General features: G+C 38.9%; 1 protein-coding gene and 1 pseudogene across 3 annotated transcripts in view; one reads left to right on the top strand and one right to left on the bottom strand.

Moving 5' to 3' along the window:
• COL4A3 (collagen type IV alpha 3 chain) overlaps window positions 1–24,524 on the bottom strand; it is a 173,276-nt gene that overhangs the window by 88,484 nt on the left and 60,268 nt on the right. For all 3 annotated transcript variants that reach the window (XR_011968996.1, XM_072617991.1, XM_072617992.1), the window contains exons 2-7: window positions 13,498–13,554; window positions 10,232–10,321; window positions 6,305–6,349; window positions 6,169–6,213; window positions 4,171–4,233; window positions 3,421–3,474 (exon numbers count right to left, since the gene is read on the bottom strand). Coding sequence is in view for 2 of the 3 variants with exons in the window: in XM_072617991.1 (XP_072474092.1) it covers window positions 3,421–3,474; window positions 4,171–4,233; window positions 6,169–6,213; window positions 6,305–6,349; window positions 10,232–10,321; window positions 13,498–13,554 (354 nt within the window). In the remaining variant the exon portion in view is untranslated. The remainder of the gene's footprint in view (window positions 1–3,420; window positions 3,475–4,170; window positions 4,234–6,168; window positions 6,214–6,304; window positions 6,350–10,231; window positions 10,322–13,497; window positions 13,555–24,524) is intronic.
• LOC140510901 (ATP synthase subunit beta, mitochondrial pseudogene) lies at window positions 21,373–22,991 on the top strand (annotated as a pseudogene).

Here is a 24,524-nt window from a genome sequence, read left to right as displayed (position 1 = left end):
AATGATTTATTTAGAAGTTTGCAGATTTGGTAATTCTGTTGCTAATGGAATGAAACCTGTGTTTAGTGACAGCTTATGAAGATTCAAGGAACACTAAAGAAATCTTTTATGACAATAGGTTGGTATGAGAGGGAACTCTATGTGTCTAACACAAAGTGTTACCTAAGAAAATGGTGGACTTCTAATGTTCAAGGTACACTCCCACTGAACCCCTACTCCAGGAAAATAGGAGACGTCTTCCTCCAAAGCAAAATGTTATTTCAACAGGTCCCTGAAGCACTAAACCCCATAAGGTGTGAGAAGCCTAAAAAAGTTGAGTTGACATGAAGCACCAAACCCCATAAGGTGTGAGAAGGCTAAAAAAGTTGAGTTGACATTGGTGTAATGTGGGATTTTTTTGTGTTTTCTTTTTAAGTATTGCTTTTAATTAGCATGGTGCTCTTTGTTTTGTTTAGGCATAAGTCTAATTTAATTTAAGTACTGGGATGAAACTGACCAAAGCATTCCTTGTGATTTTCCCAAAGTCCAGGGTTTACCATGGTTAATAGGGAGATTTACATAGTTTGGGGCTATAGATTAACATGAGGCAGGTAAGTGGCACAGTAGATAGATATCAGACTTGGAATTAGGAAGACTCATCTTCCTGAGTTAAATCCAGCCTCAAACACTTACTGACTCAGTGAGCCTGGGTAAGTCACTTAACCCTTTACCTCAGTTTCCTCATCTGTAAAATGAATTGAAGGAAATGGCAACCAATTCCAGTACCTTTGCCAAAAAAGAAAAAAAAAACAACCCAAATGGGGCCATGATGAGTCAGACATGACTGAAAAACAACTCAACAAGTAGATTAAGATCTGGGAACTGAGGGTTAAGGGCATAATACGCAGAAATAAATAATGAAGTGGCTAATTGTCAAAGTAGTAAGAGAAGCCATATCTAGTTGTACCTGAGACTGTCATAGTCCTCATTCGAGGCAAACAATATCAGGAAGTAAGGCTGGGATTTAGAGGGTATGAGAATGAGGGAGTGCATACTGGAAAAGATCCAGTAAAGGGACACTTAGGAGCTTAGTTTTAAAACTGGATAACACTTCAGTGGTTCAAATTCCTCATTTCAGAAACTGAGAGTCAAAGGGAAAGTGACTAGCCAGAGGTCATATTAGCATTAAGAAGCAGAATTAGGATCTGAGCTCAGAACCCCCAATTCTAAAAGATAGGAAAGAAAGGCAGAAATACAGATATAAAGAGGATCACAGAGCTGGAAGAAACCTTAAAAATCTTCTAGTTCAGATGAAGAAACTGAGGATCAGAGACGTTGTGACTTGTCAGACTTGTGACTACACAGTTTGTAAATAGTGGAAATGGAGCTCCATCAAGATTTGAAACATAAACCCAGTGTGTGTGTGTTCATGCAAAGTCAAGGTACTAGACAAGGTAAATTTAAGCTCCCAAGTGTCCCTTCACAAGGTACTCAGGATTTGGCCCTTAACTCTGTGGCTTTGGAAGAGATAAAGAAGGGTCAGACATGGTTCCTCACTCAAATAATCTGCTATCTATTTGGGAAGATGAGAATGCTACAGATGGAATAATGGGAAGACAGTTCAAGACTAAATGGTGATGTACAGATTGTAGAAGTGTCACAGGAGTCAAGTGTTCAGAGATACATTTATCATACTTTGACTCCCCATGGATTTCCTTTGCCTGTCCATGAGGGGTATCTGTGATAAGATTAGACTCCATAAGGGTCCTGTCCACTTAGACACATCTTCCTACCTCACTTTCTCTTGTCCACAAAAGAAATACCTCATTTCAACTCCCTCCATTCAGATATATTGAAAGAGGGAAACATGGGCACATACTCCTTGTTTTCTACCCTCTTTCCCTCACCCTTCATTACTATTCCTTCTCTGCTGACATTCCATAACAGAGCTTTCTCAGTAAAGCAGAGTTGCTAATTCTGATTTTGTTTCTGTTACATATGTCAAGGACAAACTTGGAATAATGGTAATTTTAAAAGGCCAGTAGGGAATTAGATAGCTATTCCTTTGAAAAGCTCTGTAGTTTTCAGTGCACTTATAGCAACCTTAATATGAGTCTGAGGAAGACATACAGAATGGCAAAGAGGTTCATGCCATATGAGGATGGGTGGAAAGAACTGAGAGTGTTAGATTAGAAATCTTAGGGAGACATAATAGTTATATTCAAGTAATTGGAAGTCAAGTGGATTAGATTTGATCTGCTTGGTCCCAGCGAGCATGTGAAGGAGCCATGAGGAGACAAACAAAACAAGGCAAATTTAGCCTTAATGTTAAAAATAACTTCCTAAAGAGGAATGCCTTAGGAGGTGGCAGCCTTCCCCTTGGTGGTCTTCAAGCAGAGATTAGATGACAGTGTGTCTGGTATGTCATAGAACGGACTCTTTTTCAGGGATTGGTTGGATTAGGTGGTCATTTGTAGCAACAAACACCCTGGCATACACAGGAGGATCTGCTGTACAGGTCCTTAGATCTGCTTTTCTAAAAAGAAAGCAACTTTTGAGGGGTCAACAATCTACTTTAATTACATTCATCAACAGAGGAAATACAAGCAGAGAAATAAAGACCAACAGACAGGGCTTCTGTCTGACCATAAGCAATACATACATCACAGATGAACAGACAGATCCACCTGTCTGACTGTTACATGCATACATATACGTAGTTACCAGAGAGAGAAGCACCAACATCTGGGTTTTCAAAGCTGGAGGGGCTCCTTAACAGTTCCCTAGAGTCTCATCTGGCACATGAACCTTCTTCCAAGCCCCCAAAGCAAAACCTCATCTCAGAGTATATATATACACTTTTCGGAGCCAGAGGACATCATGATGCTCCTGACCAGGTGCCTCATTAATTAACAAAAAGCTTCCCTTAATGGGCTTCAGTGAAGCCTATTAATGGATGGGGAAGATCTTTAACCCTCATTAACATTACATCATTGAGGACCCTTCCACCTTTGAAACTCTGGGATTATACTATCCCCTAAGCCTGGAACAGTGTGACACTGACAGTGACTCAGTCTCAGCTGTAACTCCATTTTCCCCTATCCCCCAAACCTACCCAACCCGCTATACTATTTCATTGAGTGTTGCATACCCTCAAATGAAATTGCCAGTGTATAGTTTTCAAGTTGTCCTAAGACATCATACTACTATCTTTGCAAATAAATTTTAACAGTTGTCAATCACATTGTCACAATAGAGCACCTGCCAGATGCACAGCTAAGGTTCTCACTTCTTTTTCTCAGAGTCTCATTAACTGTAATGCTTTCTTGGTGGAGAACAGAAATGCCTTCCTTAGCTTTCCCTTACAGCATGTGAAAGAGAAGTAGATGGATCATTTCCCATACTTCATTTCCGTGACAGGGTTTGTAAAGTAGAACCTACCGGTAACCCTGGATGACCTGGTATCCCTGGAGGTCCTGGAAATCCTTGCTCCCCCTGAAAGGCATACAAAGTTGGTCATTCTTCTTAGCTGTTGTCCAACTTCACTAGAAAAGCTTATTTAGGCATTTCCTTTGTCCCTTACCCTCCTCTTTCAGTAAGGCAATGGCAACCCCAGACAAAGCACTCAGGAGTACTTATAGCTATTTGTGGGTCAGGAAACTGAGAGCCAGGAATCCATTATATCAATTGAAAATGGGATTAGAATCTACTTGTTCTCAAATTGTTCATGAGCTCCAAAAGCCTAATTGTGCCAAGAAATTTCAAATTGCTGATTACTTGAAACTTGAATAATTAGGTCATCCCCCTCCATCTGAGGCCACGCTCTGGGGAAAAGGGATGAAGAGCTGTAAGACTGGTTTGACTTGGTAAGCAGAGTCATTCTTCGTCCTGAGTGCAGCTGTGCTCCCACAGCTGTGTGATTAATGATGCTTCACAGCTGCAGGTGAAACTGACCACTTGGGCACCTGGTTCTTTATCTTACTGAGAGTGAACCCACCTATCTACCCCATATGATGACACGAGAGAACTGGAGAATAGAGAAAAACTGAATAGAGGAAATTGTCTGGTTCCAAATCTCATGCATGCACAGTTCAGGTATTCAGACATGTTTATTTGACTAAAACGTTTCAAGGAAAACCCAACTCTTCATTGCTGTTTTATTATTTTTCTAATTTTTCTTTTTTTTCCTACCTTAGTGCCATTGCATCCTGGTAAACCAGGAGGTCCATAAGGACCAGTATTCCCAGGACTACCCTGAAAAAGAGTGAGAGAGAACAGAATTGAAAGATATCCTAATTTGCTAGGTATTGACCCCCTACAAAAGCTGCTGTAGGATTTGGGGTTAGTGATCAACTTTAATACTTAGCTGATATATAATTTTGCCTATATACTGCTCCCTGTTCTGGATGCCTCCCTTCTCTCCTTGTAGATCACACTTTTCTGGGTTGGCTGGGGAGAAGACTTTCTAAATTTGGATAGAATAGTTTGAAGGACTGTACTCAGAACTTTTCCAGCTAGAGAAGACTTGTCAGATTCTGTCCTTTGCTAGCTCAGCCATCAAGAAACAGAGGCACCTTTATACCATAAGGAGCATTGTGGGCAAGGAACCTGGAGTTGGTGGAGCCAGGTTCAAATCCAATCTCTTCCACTCTACTCATGTAGCCCTGGGCAAGGCATTTCATCTTTCTCAACCTAAGTTCCTTCATCTGCAAAAGCAAGAGGTTGTACTAGACAGTCTCTAATTTCCCTTCCAGTTCTAAATCTATGAGCTGATGATTTGAGTAGGACTTTAGTGGAAACTGAATGTACTACGTGGTCCTGGAAGCAAATTGGGTTAATTAAAAACCAAGGACATATCTTTTTTGTTATATTTATTCATGGAAATTATATTGGTCTAATATAGAATGAGGTTTGGGTTACTTTAATTGACTGTCTAAATAACCATTCCAAATTCAGTGGAACACTTATAACAGATGTTAAGTGAGGGGACTCCTGGGGTAGAATTAACACCCCATAAACAGATTGTCATAAACAGATTTATCAAGCTTTACCTTTATGTAGTTGGTTACATGTCAGGAGTGATGATATGATAATGACTAATATTTAAAGTGCCTTTAGTTTTACAAAGCACTTTATACATTTTCTCATTATCTCCTCAAAGCAACTCTGTGAGTTAGTGGGTATCATTATCCTTGTTTTACAGATGAAGAAACTGAGATTGAGAGAGGTTTTAGTGATCTGCTCAGGATCATACAGGATTTGAACTCAGGTCTTCCTGCCTCTAAGTGCAACACTTTATTCACTGTGTCACCGACCTGCATTTCTATACAAATCATTGCAATATAACTGGATTCTAGAGTAAGTTTTATTCTTATTATGGCATATATAGTAAATCCATACAGATCTGTGACATCAAAGTCAAATAGAAACCCCTGAGGGGTGCGTATTAACATAGAAAACCACAATTTTAAAAATATTTTAATTTTGTCAAACATTTCCTGATTACATTTTAATCTGGTTGTGCATTTTGCAACCCACTTGTGGCAAGTTCAACAAGTTTGGCTCGTCTAATGTAAGTCATAAAGAATTGTTTCAATTACTCTTCATAGAAATTTAAGAGAAGTAGTGTGGTCTAGTGGAAAGAATAGTGGATTTTAAGTCAGAAGACTTGGATTCAGATCCTGGATCTGCCCCTTAGTACCTGTGTTATCTTGGACAAGTCACTCCCTCCTCTGGTTCCCCATTTATAAAATGAGAAGGTTGAGTTAATAATGATAATAATAGCCAAAACAGACTGCTTTAAGTAGACTGAGGAGGTGCTCTCATTTGCTAGCCATGGTAACTAAGATTTGCTTTAAGATCAACAAAATATCTTAGATATATATTCTAAGATGAGATTCCCAACACCACAGGGTGTTTGTTACAGTAGGTATTGGTATTCTCAGGTTCTCAGTGAGGAAGCCCAGGCTTAGAGAAGGTAAGCATCTTAACCATAATCACACAGTTAGGAGGACATCTCCTTGCAGGTGGGATGCAGATACTGGATGTTCTTGACACCCTCGTCCAGTATTCTCTCCACTACTCCATGCTGCCTCCTTAGATGACTTTAAGGTCTCTTCCAGTTTTAAAACTATGACCCCATGACTTGTGACCCTACAGACAAGAAATGTGCATTTCCTCATTACTTACAGGAAGTCCGGGAGGACCTGGAAAACCTGGCAATCCTGTCATTCCCTATTGATATATATAAAAAGAGAGAAATACTGTTTAAATGTTCAACATACAGAATTTAAGAAAATTAATATGGATGGGTTATAATACTGACCCTTGTGCCTTTGGAACCAATAAAGCCTGGAATCCCTGGAGAGCCCTAGAGCCATATTAAAGAGTGAGGAAAAAATACATAGTAAAATAATATGTAAAATACATAATATTAATACCTGCATACATTAGAGACCATCCTCCTCCACATTCCTCCAAACTTTCAACATGCTTTACCTCCCATTTTATCTCATCATTAACACTCTTAATTGTAATCAATTTTTTCACAAAACATTGTAGAGCTAGAATACTAACTTGGAAGAGAAAAGTAAAACTCCATCTAACAGAGACCAGCTAATCAGCAGCTAAAGCATAATGACTCAGTGTGAAGAAGGCTGTGACAGATGGAAATAGCAACCAATGTTGCATGTCTGGCTTCTTAGCCTTATAAATAAAATATACCACAAATGTGGAGAATGGCATCAATCAGAGAGGAATCTGCATTGTTCATGTTGCAAAGAATTAAGAATCATTGCTGAAATATAGTTTTAGGAGGGACTTGCTTTGGGCAGGGGGTGGGGAGTGTCTGTGCTCTGTACAACACAGAAACTGAAAGCTTTAGTGACTTTTAGTATTTTTCATCATGCAAGACAGAGTCTTCCTAGATTAGATTAAATTGCCAAGGCCAAAGTCTGCCTTTTCTTACTTATATGGAGCTCAGGGACCCAAATCCTCAAGAAGATTCACATGCTGTTCTCTCCAAAAAAAAATCCTATTTGGGTTATTCTGCTGGGGAAAATATGTAGTCCTCATATTTTATCTTTCTGTTATACATTTTCTCATACTTTCAAGTACTTCGAAAGTGGGACTAAAAACTTGTGACTCTGGGAAACTTTTCTCATCAGTTTTAATTTATCTGGTGTTATCTGTATTTGAGCCAACGCCTCATAGATCCCTGTTCTTGGTGATATACTTCAATGTGTAACCTTCATGAACACTACATAGAACACATTTTTCCTGGATGAATCCTGTGATATGTCTGGCATATCTAGGACAGCACATACCCCCAAATTAGCACCGGGTGCTCAGAATTATTGTTTTAGTTCATGTTGACATATCTGACGAAAACACTGAAAAAAGAAAACAGCCAAGCAATGAGGCACAGATCACGTGGGAAAGGAAGCAGTTGTAATGAAATAACTGCCCCACTCAGCCACCTGTGGAACAGCAGCCCCCAACCTCCCACCCCCAGGAAGGAGGAAGGCGTGCTCAGACCAGGCCTGGCCTGCCTTGCCCCTGGAAGAAGAGATCTGAAACAAAAAGGAAAAGAGATGAGTTGATAGAGGTGGCAAGAGAGACAAAATGCCGAAAAGGAGGGATAAGGTTGGATTTAATGAAAAACAAATTTCCATTATAGATGGAGACAGTGTCTTTGAACCCTTCTTTGGGCTATCTATTCCCTATTTTCTTTCTGGTAGAAATGGGAATAGGAATCTGGGTATGGAAGTCAGAGGATGCCTAAATAATTACTAACACGAAGACAGAGTAAGATAAATGAGAATAATCATTTTCTCTGGTGACAGAACATTCCAACCTTTAAAAAACTCACTCATCAGATGAACCATTTTTCTCTCTGTTCACCTAGGTTATAACTAATGCTGTAGGAGTCCCGTGATTAAAGAGATTAATCATTGTGCTTCAATCTGGCTAATGTCCATAGGAGGAAAGACAGTAGATATTTAACCATAATTTAAATTGCACATATTTCTAATGGAAATCCATTGATTGTTTATAAAGTGACCTCATGTTCATTGAGATAGATGTTAGGATTATAGAGTAATATTTTTGCAATGTTCTAAGTTTTATATTCATGGCAGAATCCAAATGTGGAGGGTGTATATGAGTTTAAAAATAGAGCTGGGATATGGTCCTGCTACATTTTGCAATGATGACAAAGGGCTAATTTATTGATTTAGTACTGAAATCTTCCAAGTCTTCAAAACCAACTGTAATAGGAAGTACCAGCTGGTAACCATGGCAATAAGATAAGAGGATCCCTGCCACAAAGACTAATTCTTCCCTAAAAAGGCAATGAAACCATCCTTGAGACTTAATTGGTTCAGGAAATCTAACTTGAATCATAGACATAATGACATAGACTCATCGACAACTTGGTCACTTATGGCATAAAAGACCAGCTCTCAATAGACTGTACTCCTCAGCTTCTTCTCACTGGCAATACCATTATGGCAAATGCAGGTGGAAGGCTGAGGGGAGCTGTGTCCAACTGAACCAGATGCTTTCTGTTCTTAACATACTTTGTCATGCAAATGTTGAATAAACTTCCTTTTCTTAAATCTTAGAGAGTTATTAGTGTTTTGTTGATGGGGCTGTGAATTGGTCTAGTCATTCTGGAAGGCAATTTGCAGCTATGCCCACAGCCACCCAATTGTGCAGCTATTCCATTGCTAGGCCTGTATCCTCAAAGAAAGAGAAAAAGACCCACATGTACAGAAATATTTATAGCAACTCTTTTTTCTTATAGCGAAGAACTGTAAATTAACGAGGTATCCATCAATTGGAGAATGGCTAACCTAATTGGGATCAATGAATATAATGGAATATTATCATTATGGCTTTAAAAAAACTAGGAAAAGAGTAGTATAAACTTAAGCATAATAAAATAAGCAGGACTAGGAGAACAATTTTTGGCCTAACTACATTGTAAAGACAAACAACTTTAAAAGACTTGAGAACTCTTATCAACACAATGACCAATCACAACTCCAGAAGAATGAGATGTAGATTTTAAACATGGAAAATAATGTGGGTTTATTTTGCTTGATTATTCTTATTTGTCACAGAGATTTTTTTCCTTTTTATTTGGGACTGAGTGGGAGGTGGATGCTAGCAATAGTCCTCTCCCCACCAAAAAATTAAGATAAATAGAAGAGGATCACAAAAGCACCTTTAAAATTTACAGACAAGAATAAAAAGAAGTTCAGAAGGAAATACAAACAATAAGGATATTTTTCATGGTCATATTTTACATTTATTATATGCTTTAAAATGTAAGCTGAAGGTAATAGAAATTTATGGTTTCAAATGTAAGCCTTTTTTCTTTTCTATTTTGTATATAGAAATCCCCCACCTCCACCTCTTTTTGGTATTTACTAAATTCAGAACAAAAAAATTGTTTAAAAATATTATATGGCCTATGGGTGTTTCATTTAATTTCATTCTGATCCCAAGCTGGAAGCATAGGGCTAACCTGAGTCAGGTCTGGCCCATAAAACTATCTTATGGGTTTTCTTTTTAATCTGCTAGAATCATGGTGACCCAGTTGGTTGCATCCTTCATTCTACTCCCACCTATTTTTGAATCAAGGTCTTAGATGTTGCGTCTAACACAAGATTCTGTGGACCATGACTCATCAATAACCTGCTGCTGAAAGTTTTGCTAAAAGATTTTCCCCAACCTCCTTCCTATGGACTACTGATCCCGTATAGCAAATATAGACTCATAATTATACAAGAAGAAAAGAAAACAAGGTAGGGCTTAGGGAAGTGTAATAAATGATGACTGGTTCTAGACCCAGTAGATAATCCAAGATTCCAAATCAGTCTAAGTCCTAGCTCTTGACTCAAAGAATAACTAGGCTAACCAGAACTCTAGTCTTTAACACTAATCTATTAAGTGTAAAAGTAGCAAATTGACAGACAAATTGCTGTAAAATTCAACAATTAAGGCAGTGTCAAATGCTAATGGCAGTCATTCTAGGGTCTGTCAGAGGAAGGAGAGGTCATCAGAGGGGAAGCAGTTCAAGGGCAAGGCTAGGTTTGGCAGAACTCAAGCTTCTGACAAAAGAGCACTTACATGAAGCTATGCTGCTTCATCTACCTCGCACTACTGTAGTCAATGGGTTCCCATAACTGTTGAGCCTGTACTCCATCAGAGAGCATAAGATAGGCAAACTTGGAAGATGATTTACCTTGGGTCCCTGAGGTCCAGGTATGCCTTCTGGACCAGGCAATCCTTTCTGGCCAGGAGTACCAGGACAACCGGGAAAGCCTTTCTCACCCTGTTCAAAACAACAGAATGAATACAAGTTATGCTAGAATTAAATGACCAAATAGCCATCATCTTCTTGAATGATATAATGGTGAATTTGTATGTGTGTGTGTGTGTGTGTGTGTGTGTGTGTGTGTGTGTGTGTGTGTGTGTAGAGAGAGAGAGAGGAAGTATATAGTCATCAGTGACTATAAATAAAATTGTAATAAATTAAAAGATAAAAGATAATTAAATTGTAGCTACCATAAAATTTCAGTCTTTCTTGAAGATTTGTAGAGACAACATGGTATGTGTGGTAGTAGTAGACTGTGGCGTAGATGAAAGAGTGTTGGATTGGGAATGGGAAGACTCGTACTCAGCTCATGCTCAGTTTACTTATTACCTGTATAACCCACATCAAATCACTTAACCACTTTGAGCTTCAATTTCTTCTCTGTAAAATAAGCTGGATGGAGGATGGAGGTGATTTCAAAAGTCTCAAAAGTCCCTTCCAGATGTGATTCTTTGGTCTGTGAGTGCTGACTGGCATCAGGAGATCGGGGTGAGATCCTGGTTCTGACTTTTAACCAGCTGGTTGACTTCTGATGAGTTATTTTACCTTGAAGCCTGAGGGCTTTTTAAAAATAGGGATACCAATTATGGACTAATTATCTGAAAGGGCTGTTGTAAGAAAGGTGCCTTGTGAAATTTAAAGCACCTAATGCCCAAACTTCAGCTCTTCTGCCAGTGCCCCCCACCCCTGCTCCAACACTTTTCCCTTGGAAAACCTCCTATTTCTGAAAGTTCAGAGCTGGGTGATGCAGACACTAAGCGGTAAGGAAATCTAAAGGGGATAAAGGAATCAAATAAAGTGGAAAAAACTCCAACAGGAAACAAGAGAATATGTTAAGATGAAGAAGGGCCAAAGTAGGTGGCAGAAGCATGCGTAATTGTAACGTTCCTCTTGTGGGCTTTACTGCCTCTTGTTCTGTTTCAGAGAACTGTCATGTTTAATGTATTGTTTGGTTAGGAGATAAATCAGTAGCAGGAAAAAAGGATGGACTGGCAGATCTGGTAGTCTGGATTAGGTAACAGTCATCACTGATAGGAAGGAATGTCAATGAGGTTAACAGATGCATAAGTGGAACCTCCTAGGAAGAATGGATAAAATGTCAGGAAGATTTGGGTGTCAAGCCATCCCTCTGATACAGAGAGATGAAAATAACTCAGCTATTTGACAAAAAAAAAACCCTCTGAATTTTTAATTTTCAAAAGCACAAAATTCGAGATCATCTGTGATCTGTCCTCAAATATATCTTTCTAGCCCTAATTCCTACTATCCCTCCTTTTTTGTATAACTGAAGTGCTCACCCCATTCTTACTCCCAGTTTCCCACCTCAGTACCTTTGTCTTACAGAAAAGTCAGAATGCTAAAATGATTATAAAGAAATGAAATTTTATTTTTTTAGGTACAAATGGACTAATACTAGTATAATGAAACAGGAATAGTAGAGGCCTAAGTGACTTGCTGAAATAAGTATGTGTGTAAATATATAGACACATACATATGTCTCTCTCTATATAATAAATATAAGTATATATAACTGTTGAAATAAATGTATATATGTAGATATATACATACACACACACATACATATATACATATATGTATATGTATATTTTTATATTTGTTTATATGAATGACCTGGGGTTACTGTCTTATTTATTTGCAGATAATTAGTGCTTCTGAAACACTTAAAAATTTGTTCTCTGCAGTTGGTTGAAAGATTCTTCCCTCAAACTTTTACATAAAATTCTTGGTACCATCTATGAGTAGCCTCCACTAAAATCTACCCTGTCTCTCCATGTCAGCACTGAGTTTATTCTGGCTTCTGAAAGGCTGAGCCAGCACATTGCAAACTTTTGAAAGCCCAGACAAACATGAAGGGTTCTGCAACTCTCTATTACTCAGTCAATCAACAAACATTTTAAAAGCACTTATTATGTGCCAGGTACTATCTTTCATGGAAGGATCCACTAAACCCAGCTTGAGAAGCTTCAACACCAAAAGTTTGGTCACAAGGGGGTGAATTATTTTTGGCCACAGCAACTCATGGAGACCGGTTTATCTTAAGGCATGGAAGGGTTTCGGTCTGTCTCAGTGGAGGGCACATCCACATTTGGGGAAATGTAGGTCTTAGGAACTAGTGATGCATCTACAGGGAAAAGACTGGACAAATTTACATAGGCTTACGTAGACTTAGGGCTGGAAAGACCCTTTGAGGTCATCCAGTCTGCATCCTCATTTTACAGGTGAGGAAAATGAGTCACAGAAAAGGAAAGGGACATATCTAAAGTAACACAAGCAAGCTGGTGAAATTAAGAATCCAACCCAGTTCAAGGAGCCAGAGATTTAAAGACAGAAAGTATCTTTAGGGTAATCTAATCCAACCAGTTCCCTTTACTGTTGAAGAAACAGAAAAGCCCAGATAAGTCAAAGGTTTCCTTTTTTCAAGGTCACACAGACAAAAAATGGTAGAGCTGGGATTTGAACTTAGGTCCTTGACCCCTGATCCAACTTTCTTTCCACTGGACCACACAGCATGTGTAAATCATCACGAATGGCATATTAATGTAGTTTGCATTGTCAAGATCTTTGCTGCAGTCCTCCTATTATTCTTGCAGATTCCTTTCCTAGTCCCATGCCTTTGTACATGGCAGGCTCGAAATCCTCGCAGAATTGGTTTTCATTTGAATCTCACAGAAACAATTGTAGTTCTCATGCCCTCATCTCCCACTAGGTGGAGGTGGAGATCATGGCACCCACTCTGGCTCTTTTCCCAGTGTTTTTTCACCCTCCATCTAATAAATCATGGTCATTTCCCACTTGAACCAAGTGGTTTTCAGTTGTCCTCTTGTGTTCTGGAAGATTGTAGCCAGTGCATAAAAGTAGGGACATCCTCTGGAACTTCACTTTACTAATTATCTGTCCCTCTCTCACCACCCAAAGAGTTATAATTTAACTGCTGGTATTTAGGCCAGCCAGCCAAGGGCTTGAACAAGGCATTCTTTCAGGTTAATGTTTCTGTTTGGATACATTAAAACTGCAGCATTTGGAAAACTAATGGACACCACTCTTTCTGGATGTTAGGAATGGAACATGTTGAGGACAGAGAAGCAAAATATTAGTTACCATCTTGTTCTTACCTTATCGCCTTTGATGCCATCACAGAAGCATGGGCCCTTGGCTGTACAGACACAGCCCTATGGAGAAAGAAAGGAGTTTTGTTTAACAACAGGGACAAATTTCTGTGTTATTTGATGAACCCCAATGAGTAGGACAAAATGAATCCAGCGCAATCATTGTTTTCTTTTCTTTGACCCAAACTGCTTTGCTTGGCCTTTAAAGCTCTTCACAATCCATCTTTTCTGCCTTATTAAACATTCCTCCCTAGCTTATGATTCAGTCGAACTGGCCTTGCTTTATCCCTCAGCCTGGAGGGCCCTCTCTCCTTGTTAAGCACTTAGAATCCTTAATTTCTTTCAAAGTTCAGCTCCTGATCACAGTTGGAACTGTCCTCCTTCCCCCTCCACATTACCTTTTGTGCATATTTGGTGTAGGAAATAAACTGTTTGGGGACAGGGGTTTGTTTTTTGTTTTTGTTTTTGTTATACCCAGTGCCTAGCATTCAGTCATTCAATCTTGTCTGACTCTTTGTGACCCTGTGGACCATAGCACCCCAATACTGGCCGTGAAGTTTTCTTGGCAAAGATACTGGAGTGATTTGCCATTTCCTTGTCCAGCAGATTAAGCTAAACAGAAGTTAAGTTTCTTGCCCAGGGTCACACAGCTAGTAAGTGTCTGAGGTCAGATTTGAATTGACTCCAGGCCCAGGGCTCTCCCCACTAAGTGACTTAGGCCCTATCTGACACATAAGTGCTTAACAAATACACGTTGGTTGATTTTTCAAGTGTAATTTACCATAGGAGGCCTTTTTTGATTCTCCCAGATGCTAGTTTCCATTCCTTATTTTTTAAAAATAATATTTTATTTTTTTCCAGTTACATGTTAAAACAATTTTTTAACAATTTTTTTTAAAGGTTTGAGTTTCAAATTCTATCCTTCCTTCCTTCCTTCCTTCCTTCCTTCCATCCTTCTTCCCTGAGATGGTAAGCAGTTCAACATAGGTTATACAAATACAATTCATGTAAAATGCTTCCATATTAGTCATTTTGTATAAGAAGACAAACACAGAAGGACGGAAGGAAGAAAGGAAGAAAAATAGTATGCTTCAGTGTGTATTCAGACAATATCCATTCTTTATCTGGAGATATATAGCATGTTTCCTCATGAGTCCTCTGGGATTGTCTTGGAGCTAAGTCATTCACAGTTTTCATTGTAGATAATATTGATGTCACTGTGTACAACGTTAGCCTGGTTCTGCTCACTTACGTCAGTTCATGTAAATCTTTGTAGTTTTTCTGAAATCTGCCTATTTATAATTTCTTGTAGCACTATAATATTCCATCACAATCATATATCACAGCTTATTCAGCCATTCCCCAATGTATGGACATCTCAGTTTCCAATTCTTTGCCACAATAAGAGCTGCTATAATTATTTTTGTATAAATAGCTCCTTTCCCCTCCCCCTTTTAAAAATCTCTTTTGTATACAGACCTAGTAGTGATATTCCTGGGTCAAAGGGTATGCACAGTTTTATAACCCTTTGGGTATGGTTCCCAATTGCTTTGCAGAATGGTTGGATCAGTTCACAACTCCACCGACAGTGCATTATTATCTTAGTTTTCCCACATCCCCTCCAACGTTTATCAATTTCCTTTTTTGTCACATTAGCCACTCTGATAGGTGTAAGGTAGTACCTCCAGTCCCCTATCATCCTATATTTCTTTTATATATATATAACATATTTACATAAATATATATTTCATAATATAGTTATATATAACTACTGTTTTCCTTGACAGAATGTAAATTCCCCAAGGGCAGGGACTATTTTTAATCTTTGCATAACAGTTCCTGTGGTACACAAAGGGTCTGAGTTATCATATTCTCTTTTGTGCTTAATAATTGTTTCTTGATTGATTGATAGGACACAAAACACTCTCTGTTCAGGATCACATGATTCAGTTTAAAGGGAATAAGAATTCCTTTAAAGTGAAATTGGGAGATGAGAGGGTAGCAGCCTTTAGATCCCAATTGTTTCTTTTACTAGACTAATTTATTCCCAAAAACAAGGCCAACAACCTTCTCTCTCTTCTCTCAGAGGACCTTCTCTTCTCTCATATCTCCCTGGAACTCCTGTGAAATGTTTTGGTCTTCCTGAAATATGTTCAAGGTTCAGAAATGAGAGTCCATAGTGTTTTTGTTTCTTTAAACAGAACAAACATGTTTCTAACCTTAGGTTGTAGGGAGATAAATGCATTTTTGGTTTATCTTACTAGCTGCTCAATGTGCTTTAGGATATCGGTGGATTTTTATGATAGAATAACTCTCTAGAATCTGTGGCAGCAGAGGGAAACGTTAACCAGTAATGAACACAAAGCAAGTGGCTATACTTTCTGCTTGCATTCAGGGATATGAATAACACACATCTAAACAAATACAGATGTATGTACACATATACACATATATATACACATTAATTATTCAACTTAAAACTGCACTAAAACTTTTGGGACACCATGTATATTCATGTATATATGATTTTTGTCTGCATTTGGGTATATTAATATATGTATATATGTAGTGCACATGTATGCACATGTATATACATAAATTATTAAATCTTAAAACAGCAAAAACTTTTGGGATGCTGCATATATAGATATGTGTGTTTACATATGTATATATACATATGTGTATGCATACCCATATATGTGCATATTTATATGGAGTCTTCCACAATCTCTTATGCTTGGGTTAATGTTAATATTAGTTAATGTTCCCTAGAGTTGTAAGAAGAAGACTCTGATTATAAATTTCCAAGGAAGGCAATTGAAGAGAGATTTAAGAAATTAAAATGTTTCTTTAGATATCCCCAAATGGATATTTTTTTATGTATGAGTATACATAGTTGGCTGATTGTTGCCCTTTGTTCTTGAAGGGGACCAAAATGACATCACTATATTGGAGTCAGAGTACAGTGTGTCTGACTGTGGTTGATCACACCAATATGACCTTGGAAGGCTCTTACCATATGTTGGGAACAAATAGTCCATACGAACATTTGGAGTGGAGGTGTCTCTAAATTTGCATATTTCTTTTGAGCTATTGCATATATGTATATACACACATATTGGAGGTGTGTGTGTGTGTGTGTGTGTGTTGTGTGTGTGTGTATGTGTGTAAGGTGTAATTGAGATTAGGACATAAAAAGTAAAAGCTCTATTAGAAGATCATCTTTCCAGACAGGAGAAGAATTAAAACTCAGTTGCTTTAATTTTATAGAAAGAAGGAAGAAAAATGCAGTTCTTTTCAGATCTCATCTCATTCATCCTCCTATTATATCTGAATAAGGGAAAGGAAGGAGGGGGAAGGGCATAAGCATTTATATAGAGTCAAATATGTGCCAGGCACTGTGCTAAGCACTTTAAATATTATCTAATTCTCTTAACCAATAGATCAATATTTCCAAAGATCTGGATGTTATGTAAATGAAATATATCGAGGATTTTTTGCAATTTTCCATTTGTGCCTGAATTTGGGGATATTTTCGGGTAATGCAGTCATGCCAAAGGCCAAATATTCATAAATACTCCACTAGGTAGGAACTGACTAAAGAATTTTGATTATTTTTATATTTCTCTTGTTAAGACTGTTATTGGTTTTTTTAAAAAATCCTTTTTGGTTCAAGGCCCTTAGTGGTCATAAGGGAAAAGAATTGTATTTGATTTTTCACTTATCTGATACTAGGGACTAAGAAACTAAACCTTAACTGATACTTTCACTTGTAATCAATATAAACCTTTAACTTGTTTTGTTAAACTGATTTATGAATTTATTCCTTATTGTCCCCTATCTGGGGGCCACTATTTTGTCTTTTTCTATCCATGCCTAAAAGTTGACACTTGGAAACAACCAGAGCTCAAACAACCAGAAGTATGGCCTGAATGTACAAAATATATAACAAATGGGTGGAAACTCTTTCCAAAAGGAGTACGTCATGGCAAGTAGACAATAGTGATAGCTCTAGGGCTCTGTGGATTCAAATTTTTCCAGGTTTCTGATGCCCTCTTGGCAATACCTCTGTATCTAAGATTCAGTACTTGCCCCCACTGTATTCTAGAACACCTCACTCTATTCTGGCTTGAACCTTCAGGTCAGACTCTGCTTATCACTGGGTTTTTCCTTTGCAAAAAGACCTTTCTAGTAATCTCACCTTTTACTCCTCTCGAAACATTCTAGAATCTATTTCCACTGGTCTACTTGTGATTCCTCATAAAAGACATACATCTTCCATCTCTGTGCCTTTGCACGGCCTGTTCCCAGTGCCTGGCATGCTTTTCCTCCTCCTTTCCATCTCCTGGCTTTTCTGACTCCTTTTAAGACTCAGCTCAGATCTGATTTTCTGCAGGAAATCTTTCCCAACATCTTTCCTCTGTTAATTATTTCCTATTTATCCTGGATATAGTTTATTTGTACATATTTTTTTGCTTGTTTTCTCCCGAATTAGATTGTGAGTTCCTTGATGGCAGGGATAGGACATAGCAGGTGCTTATTCAATGCTTTAATAAGCATTGAATAAGCACTGATCAAAATTATTCTACTGTGCATGGTTCTATAGCTGTGCATGCACATATCATCACTGACTGTTCAACTCTGTGCAGAGACACACATGAATGAAAATGAGGATGAGGAAGATGAGGATGATGAAACACAAGACTCAAGATCTCTATTACACTAAATGATGCTGCATTCCCTAGAACAAATATTTAGATTTACAAATGTGGGTCAGCATTTTTAAAAAAGAATGTGCATATTAATGTACATAGCTAGAAAAAATAATAAAATTTATCTGGAGGAACAAAAGGTCAAGAAGATTAATGAAAGTAAAATTTGAAAGAAGCAGGCTTAACACTACTAGATCTCAAGCAATATTATAAAGTGGTAATCATCAAAACATTTTGGTGCTGGATAATAATTAGTATGGCTGACCAACAAAATGGATTAGGCATACAACATAACAGAAACAAATGAGTATGGGGAAAGAGCTCACTATTTGACACAAACTATTGGGAAAATTGGAAAGTAGTCTAGTAGAAACTAGGCATAAGAACAACATTTCATACTGCATACTAAGATAAAACTCAAAATAGGCACATGATTAAGATATAAAGGGTGATATCATCAAATTGGGGTAGCAGGGAAGAAAATACCTGTCAGATCTCTGGGTAGGGGAAGAGTTATGATAAAACAAAAGAGAGAGGGGTCTATGGGAAGTAGAATAGTTAATTTTAATTACAAAAAATTAAAAAGTTATTGCACAAACAAAATCAATACAGCCAAAATTAGAAGAAAATCAGGAAATTGGGGAAAATTTAAGGCAGGTTTCTCTGATAAATGTGTGATTTCTCAAATATATAGGGAACTGAGCCAACTTTATAAAAATAAAAGTCATTCCCCCATTGCTAAGTGATCAAAGGATATGAATAAGAAGTTTAAGGAGGAAGAAATCAAACCCAGCAACAGTTATATGAAAAAATGCTCTAAATCACTAAGAAGTAGCTAAATATAAATTAAAACAACCCTGAGCTTAGGCTAAGAAAATGAAGGAAAGGGCTGGAGCGTAAAGGCACTTCCTGGGGCAGGGAGTAGGAAGACCTTGGCTTGTTTGTGGTCACTATCCAAAATGAGGAGAGGCCTATTGACAGGAAAACGGGATGACGGGCTCAGAAAGGAATTTTGGAAAAGATAAGGAATCTCCATATAACTCACCATTTGCATAGGTACTCTAATCATCAGTTGCAGCATATAAGAATTTGTGAATGATTTTAATATTTAATATGATTCCGTGAAATTATATAGAGTAACTTTTTCTAAAAATTACTTGATATATTTTGTTTTTATTCAATTTATATTGCCCAATGCATCCTTCCTTCCTCCCAGAGAGTCAAAAAATAAAGAAAGCGGGAAAAGCAATTCATAACAAATGTATATATTGAAAAAGTCCAATATTGAATGCAGTGTTCCACACTCAAAGCCCTGCTCTTCCGGTTCTGCAAATATATATAGTAAAATGTCTTCTCCTTTGTCTTCTTTGAGGCCAAGCTTAGACATTCTATTTTTTCAGTATTCCCTTTCTATTGCTTTGTTGTTGCTTCCAATTACACTGTTGTAGTCATGACATATAATATATAGTTTCCCTGAAATGATTATTTATTAATATTTAGCTTGTAATACAAAGCCTTTCCCATAGAAAATTGTTAATAAATGTTTATTGAATTTGACGAATGGTGTGTGAAGTAGATGGAGACAGACAAGGATCGTATTCCAACATTCTTTATGAAAAAACAAAGATTCAGACAGCTGAATTGACTTATCCATGAAAAGGCAGTAAATCAAATTCTCAAATTTATTAATGCACTCAGTGATGGATCTATCCACTGACTTTCAGGAGTCAGTGAAGCATGGGCAGAGTGAGGACTCCCACAAAGTCTCTGTAAGGGAAAGCATCAAAGAACATCCCCAGACAAGCCATGGTGCCAGAAATAGGATCACATAGACTCAGAAACATGCCCATGCTCATCTGGAGACCTCTGTGTCTATGGCGGCAGCATTGTCACCTCTCTTTTTCTAAACACTCTGTTTGCATTGATGTCATCCAAGGTCATACTAACTTTTTTGGCTGTTACATCACACTATTCACTTACATTGGGTTATAGTCCATTAAAACCTTCTTTGCACATCGCATGTTCTCTAAGTACATCTGCCCTATTCTGGGCCATGAATCATTTTTTACCCAAGTATCAAGTTTTACATTTATCCTTAAAAGTTTCATCTCCTTAGATGTGCTAACTTGACAAAGTCTTCAGGTCATAGATTTAAAACTAAAAAGAACTTTAAAGGTCATCTGGCTCAATTGTCTCATTCCACAGGAGGATACTGAGGGCCTGAGAGAAGTGATTTCCCCGAAGATATACAAGTAGTAAATGGTAGAGTTGGATTCAAACCTAGGTCTTCTCCCTCCCAATATGGCACTCCTACTGTACCCTATTACCTTTATCCATGGATACACTAAAGTCAACAATAAAATACTACGCAGACTAAGGTTAAGCATAGAGTCTGATAGTTCTCCACTATAGACCTTCCTCCAGGTTTCAATTGCTGTATTAACAAGTACTCATAGGGTCAGTGAGCTTTTTCCTGATCCAATCCATTGTACTAACATCTAACTTCACATGTTTCTACCTTGCCCAGAAAATCAGTTTCACAAATGCAATATGGAGGTGGGTGGGGAAGGGAATTGTGGGTAGGTACCAGATCTGAAAAGTATTTAGGTGCTTAAATGGATTGTAAACTCATATTGCTAATTCGGAATGACAACCCTCAAATTGAATGCAATCTAAAGCTATCAGCCTCAGAAGGCACAGTGTCCAGAAGGGGGTCCATGGTCTCTGTCTCATGGGACCTGGCCAGATCCGATTGTAACTGGAGCATTGTGTTCAGTTTGGATACCACATTTTAGGATGGACATCGACAAACTGGAGAAAGTCCAGGGGAAGGGTCCAGGGCGGTAAAAGACCTCCAGCCCCTCCCCATCTCTGTGCCTTTTCATGGGCTGTACCCTCTGCCTGGAATATTCTCATTCCCTCCCCCTCCCAGTTGGAATCCATGGATTCCTGCAAGACTCAACCCAAATGCTGCCTTCTATAGGTCTTTCCTAGGCTCTCTAGCTGCTACTGTTTTCGCTTTCATTACTGGAAGAGGACCATGACATCAGGAAGGTGATGTCCTGATTTCCAAGTGAAATGGATTTAAGTGAAGGAGGACTGTGCAAAGTCACCAGCCTCACGCTGTCCTCCAGAGCCTCATGAGGAAACGGGTATACTCTAAAAGTACATGCTCCCGGCTCAGTCTCTTTCCCCGGACTCCGTCGTGTTGGGGCTGTTGAGCCGCGCTGCAGCTGCCTCGGCCTCCAGTGCCCCTAGGGGTCTGGGCGCCTCGGCGCTGTTGCCCCAAGCCCAGACCTTGTTGCCGGCGGCCCCAGCCCTGGACTATGCGGCCCAGACATCCCCCGCCCCCAAGAGCAGGGCACCCAGCTGGCGCATGGTGGCGGTCATCGGGGCTGTGGTGGACGTGCAGTTCGATGAGGAGCTCCCTCCCATCCTCAATGCCCTCGAAGTGCAGGACAGGGAGACCAGGCTGGTTCTGGAGGTCTCCCAACATCTGGGGGAGAGCACAGTCCGGACCATTGCTATGGATGGTACGGAAGGGTTGGTCAGAGGGCAGAAGGTCCTGGATTCTGGAGCCCCAATCAAAATTCCTGTGGGCCCTGAGACCTTAGGAAGTATCATGAATGTGATTGGAGAGCCTATCGATGAAAGGGGTCCAAGCAAAACCAAACAGTTTGCTGCTATTCATGCTGAGGCTCCTGAATTCGTAGAGATGAGTGTAGAGCAAGAAATCCTGGTCACTGGCATCAAAGTTGTGGATCTTTTGGCCCCATATGCCAAGGGTGGCAAAATTGGCCTCTTTGGTGGTGCTGGTGTGAGAAAGGTGGTATTGATTATGGAACTAATCAACAGTGTTGCCAAGGTCCATGGTAGTTATTCTGTGTTTGCTGGTGTTGGTGAACGGACTCGAGATGGCAATGACTTGTACCACGAGATGATTGAGTCTGGTGTCATCAATCTGAAGGATACCACTTCCAAGGTAGCATTGGTATATGGCCAAATGAATGAACCACCTGGTGCTCGAGCTCAGGTAGCCTTGACTGGCCTCACTGTGGCTGAATACTTCAGAGATTAAGAGGGTCAGGATGTATTGCTCTTCATTGATAATATCTTCCGATTCACTCAGGCTGGCTCAGAGGTGTCTGCTTTACTAGGCAGAATCCCCTCTGCTGTCGGTTACAACCCACTTTGGCCACTGATATGGGCACTATGCAGGAAAGAATTACCACAACCAAGAAAGGTTCTATCACCTCTGTGCAAGCCATCTATGTCCCTGCCGATGACTTGACTGACCCTGCTCCTGCCACCATCTTTGCCCACTTGGATGCTACCACTGTGCTGTCCTGGGCTATTGCTGAGCTGGGCATTTACCCTGCAGTGGATCCTCTGGACTCCACTTCCCGGATCATGGACCCCAACATTGTTGGCAATGAGCACTATGATGTTGCCCGAGGTGTGCAAAAGATTCTGTCCTTCCAGGACATCATTGCTATCCTTAGTATGGATGAGTTGTCTGAAGAAGACAAGTTGACAGTGTCTTGGGCCCGGAAAATCCAGCATTTCTTGTCACAGCCATTCCAGATTGCTGAGGTATTCACAGGACACATGGGGAAGTTGGTACCCCTGAAAGAAACTATTAAGAGATTCCAGCAAATCTTGGCAGGTCAGTATGACCATCTCCCAGAGCAGGCCTTCTATATGGTTGGAACCATTGAAGAAGCTGTGACAAAAGCTGAAAAACTGGCTGAAGAGCATTCGTGAGGAGTCTGCATCTGCCACCTAGCCTTCAATTTTACTTGTCCGAGCACACTACACAAGAACTTTGGTTGGAAAATCTGTGTACTATGTGAAAAATATTTAAACTTTTGAATAAAATGTGCATCTCACAAAAAAAAAAAGTACATGCTCCCATGCTCAGTGTCTAAAGGTACAAACAGAAATGTAAAATTAAAATGTCTTACAGAAGAAGGAAAAGACTTGAAACAAGGAGAACAATATGGAAGATATTACAATAGTTCAGATGGGCAGTGATGATGGTCTTAATTAGGATAGTGGTTGCAATGTCAGAAGGAGCTAGTTGGTACAAGGGATAGTGTACTAGTCCTGGAGTCGGAAGACCTGAGTTCAAATCTGACCTCAGACATTTACTAGCTGTGTGACTCTGGGCAGGTCACTTAATCCTGTTTGCCTCAGTTTCCTCAACTATAAAATGGGCATAATACCAGCATGTACCTCCCAGGGTTGTTGTGAGGATCAAATTAAATAATAATTGTAAAGGGCTTAGCACAATATGTTTCACATAGAAGGTGTTAAATAAATGTTTATTCCCTTCCTTTCCAATGGAAAGAAAAGAGATATTATAAAGACAGAAATGACATGACTTAGAAAGAACTGGGAAGCTGTAGTCACAATAATATCTTAGAAGTGGTGCCCTAGCTCTCTAATCACATTAGAAAAATATGCATGTTCTTTTTGATGAATATTTCAATGAAAATATTACACTAATATCTTGTTTGCAACTGTGCCTGTGTCCACACACATAACATAAAACAGGTGTTTCTTTAGAATAAATAGATAAATAGGTACTGGATAAATAAGTTAATTTTCAGTGAGAATTTTTTTTCTCATATATCTCCTGATCAGAATTATGGTACAAGATATGTGGTCAGTTCTGTATTGGGTCATGTGGCTTCATGAGTTAAGGGATGAATCTAGGGAGAGCTTGAATAATTAGGCCTCCCAGAAAGAAGAAAGGATGAGAAAAAAAGCACAGTTTATTCCAGGTCATGAGCTAAAGGAGAAAGTAAGGACTCAGAACCAGAGTTTCTGGACCTTGTCAGCATATTTACACATGGTGCATATGCTTTATGTAGTCTTTTGCAGAATGTAAAATGGGAAATAATACTTTCATGAATTGAAATACCTGAGAAGCCAAAATACTAAAATTTAATAGCCCTGAATTACTTCCTTACATGTTTCTGATTAGCAAAAATAATCTGTAAAACCAATAGTAAGAGCCTTCTGCCCCAGGTAAACAACTTCTAAGACAATTGAGATTTGGAGAAACTAAGATATTTTATTGGTGGAGAGAAGGAAAACAAACCAAGTATATTGCCTGTCAAGTGATTATTGTTCCACTGTATTTTCTGGAACCAATTCTTGCTGGTTTTAAAACAGTTTAGAATTAGAAATAGAAATGTAATGAGCTACAGCTTCTAATAAAAGCCAACACCCTCCTTTTCCATTATTTAGATGGCTCAGTGCTGTCATCAGTGTTGGTAATCCCTGTTATAGCGCAGGTCTTAAAAACCCTTATGA

The sequence above is a fragment of the Notamacropus eugenii genome, chromosome 6 (genome assembly GCF_028372415.1).
Source record: "Notamacropus eugenii isolate mMacEug1 chromosome 6, mMacEug1.pri_v2, whole genome shotgun sequence".
Taxonomy (NCBI): Eukaryota; Metazoa; Chordata; class Mammalia; order Diprotodontia; family Macropodidae; genus Notamacropus; species Notamacropus eugenii.
This window is presented reverse-complemented; position numbering and strand designations above follow the sequence as displayed.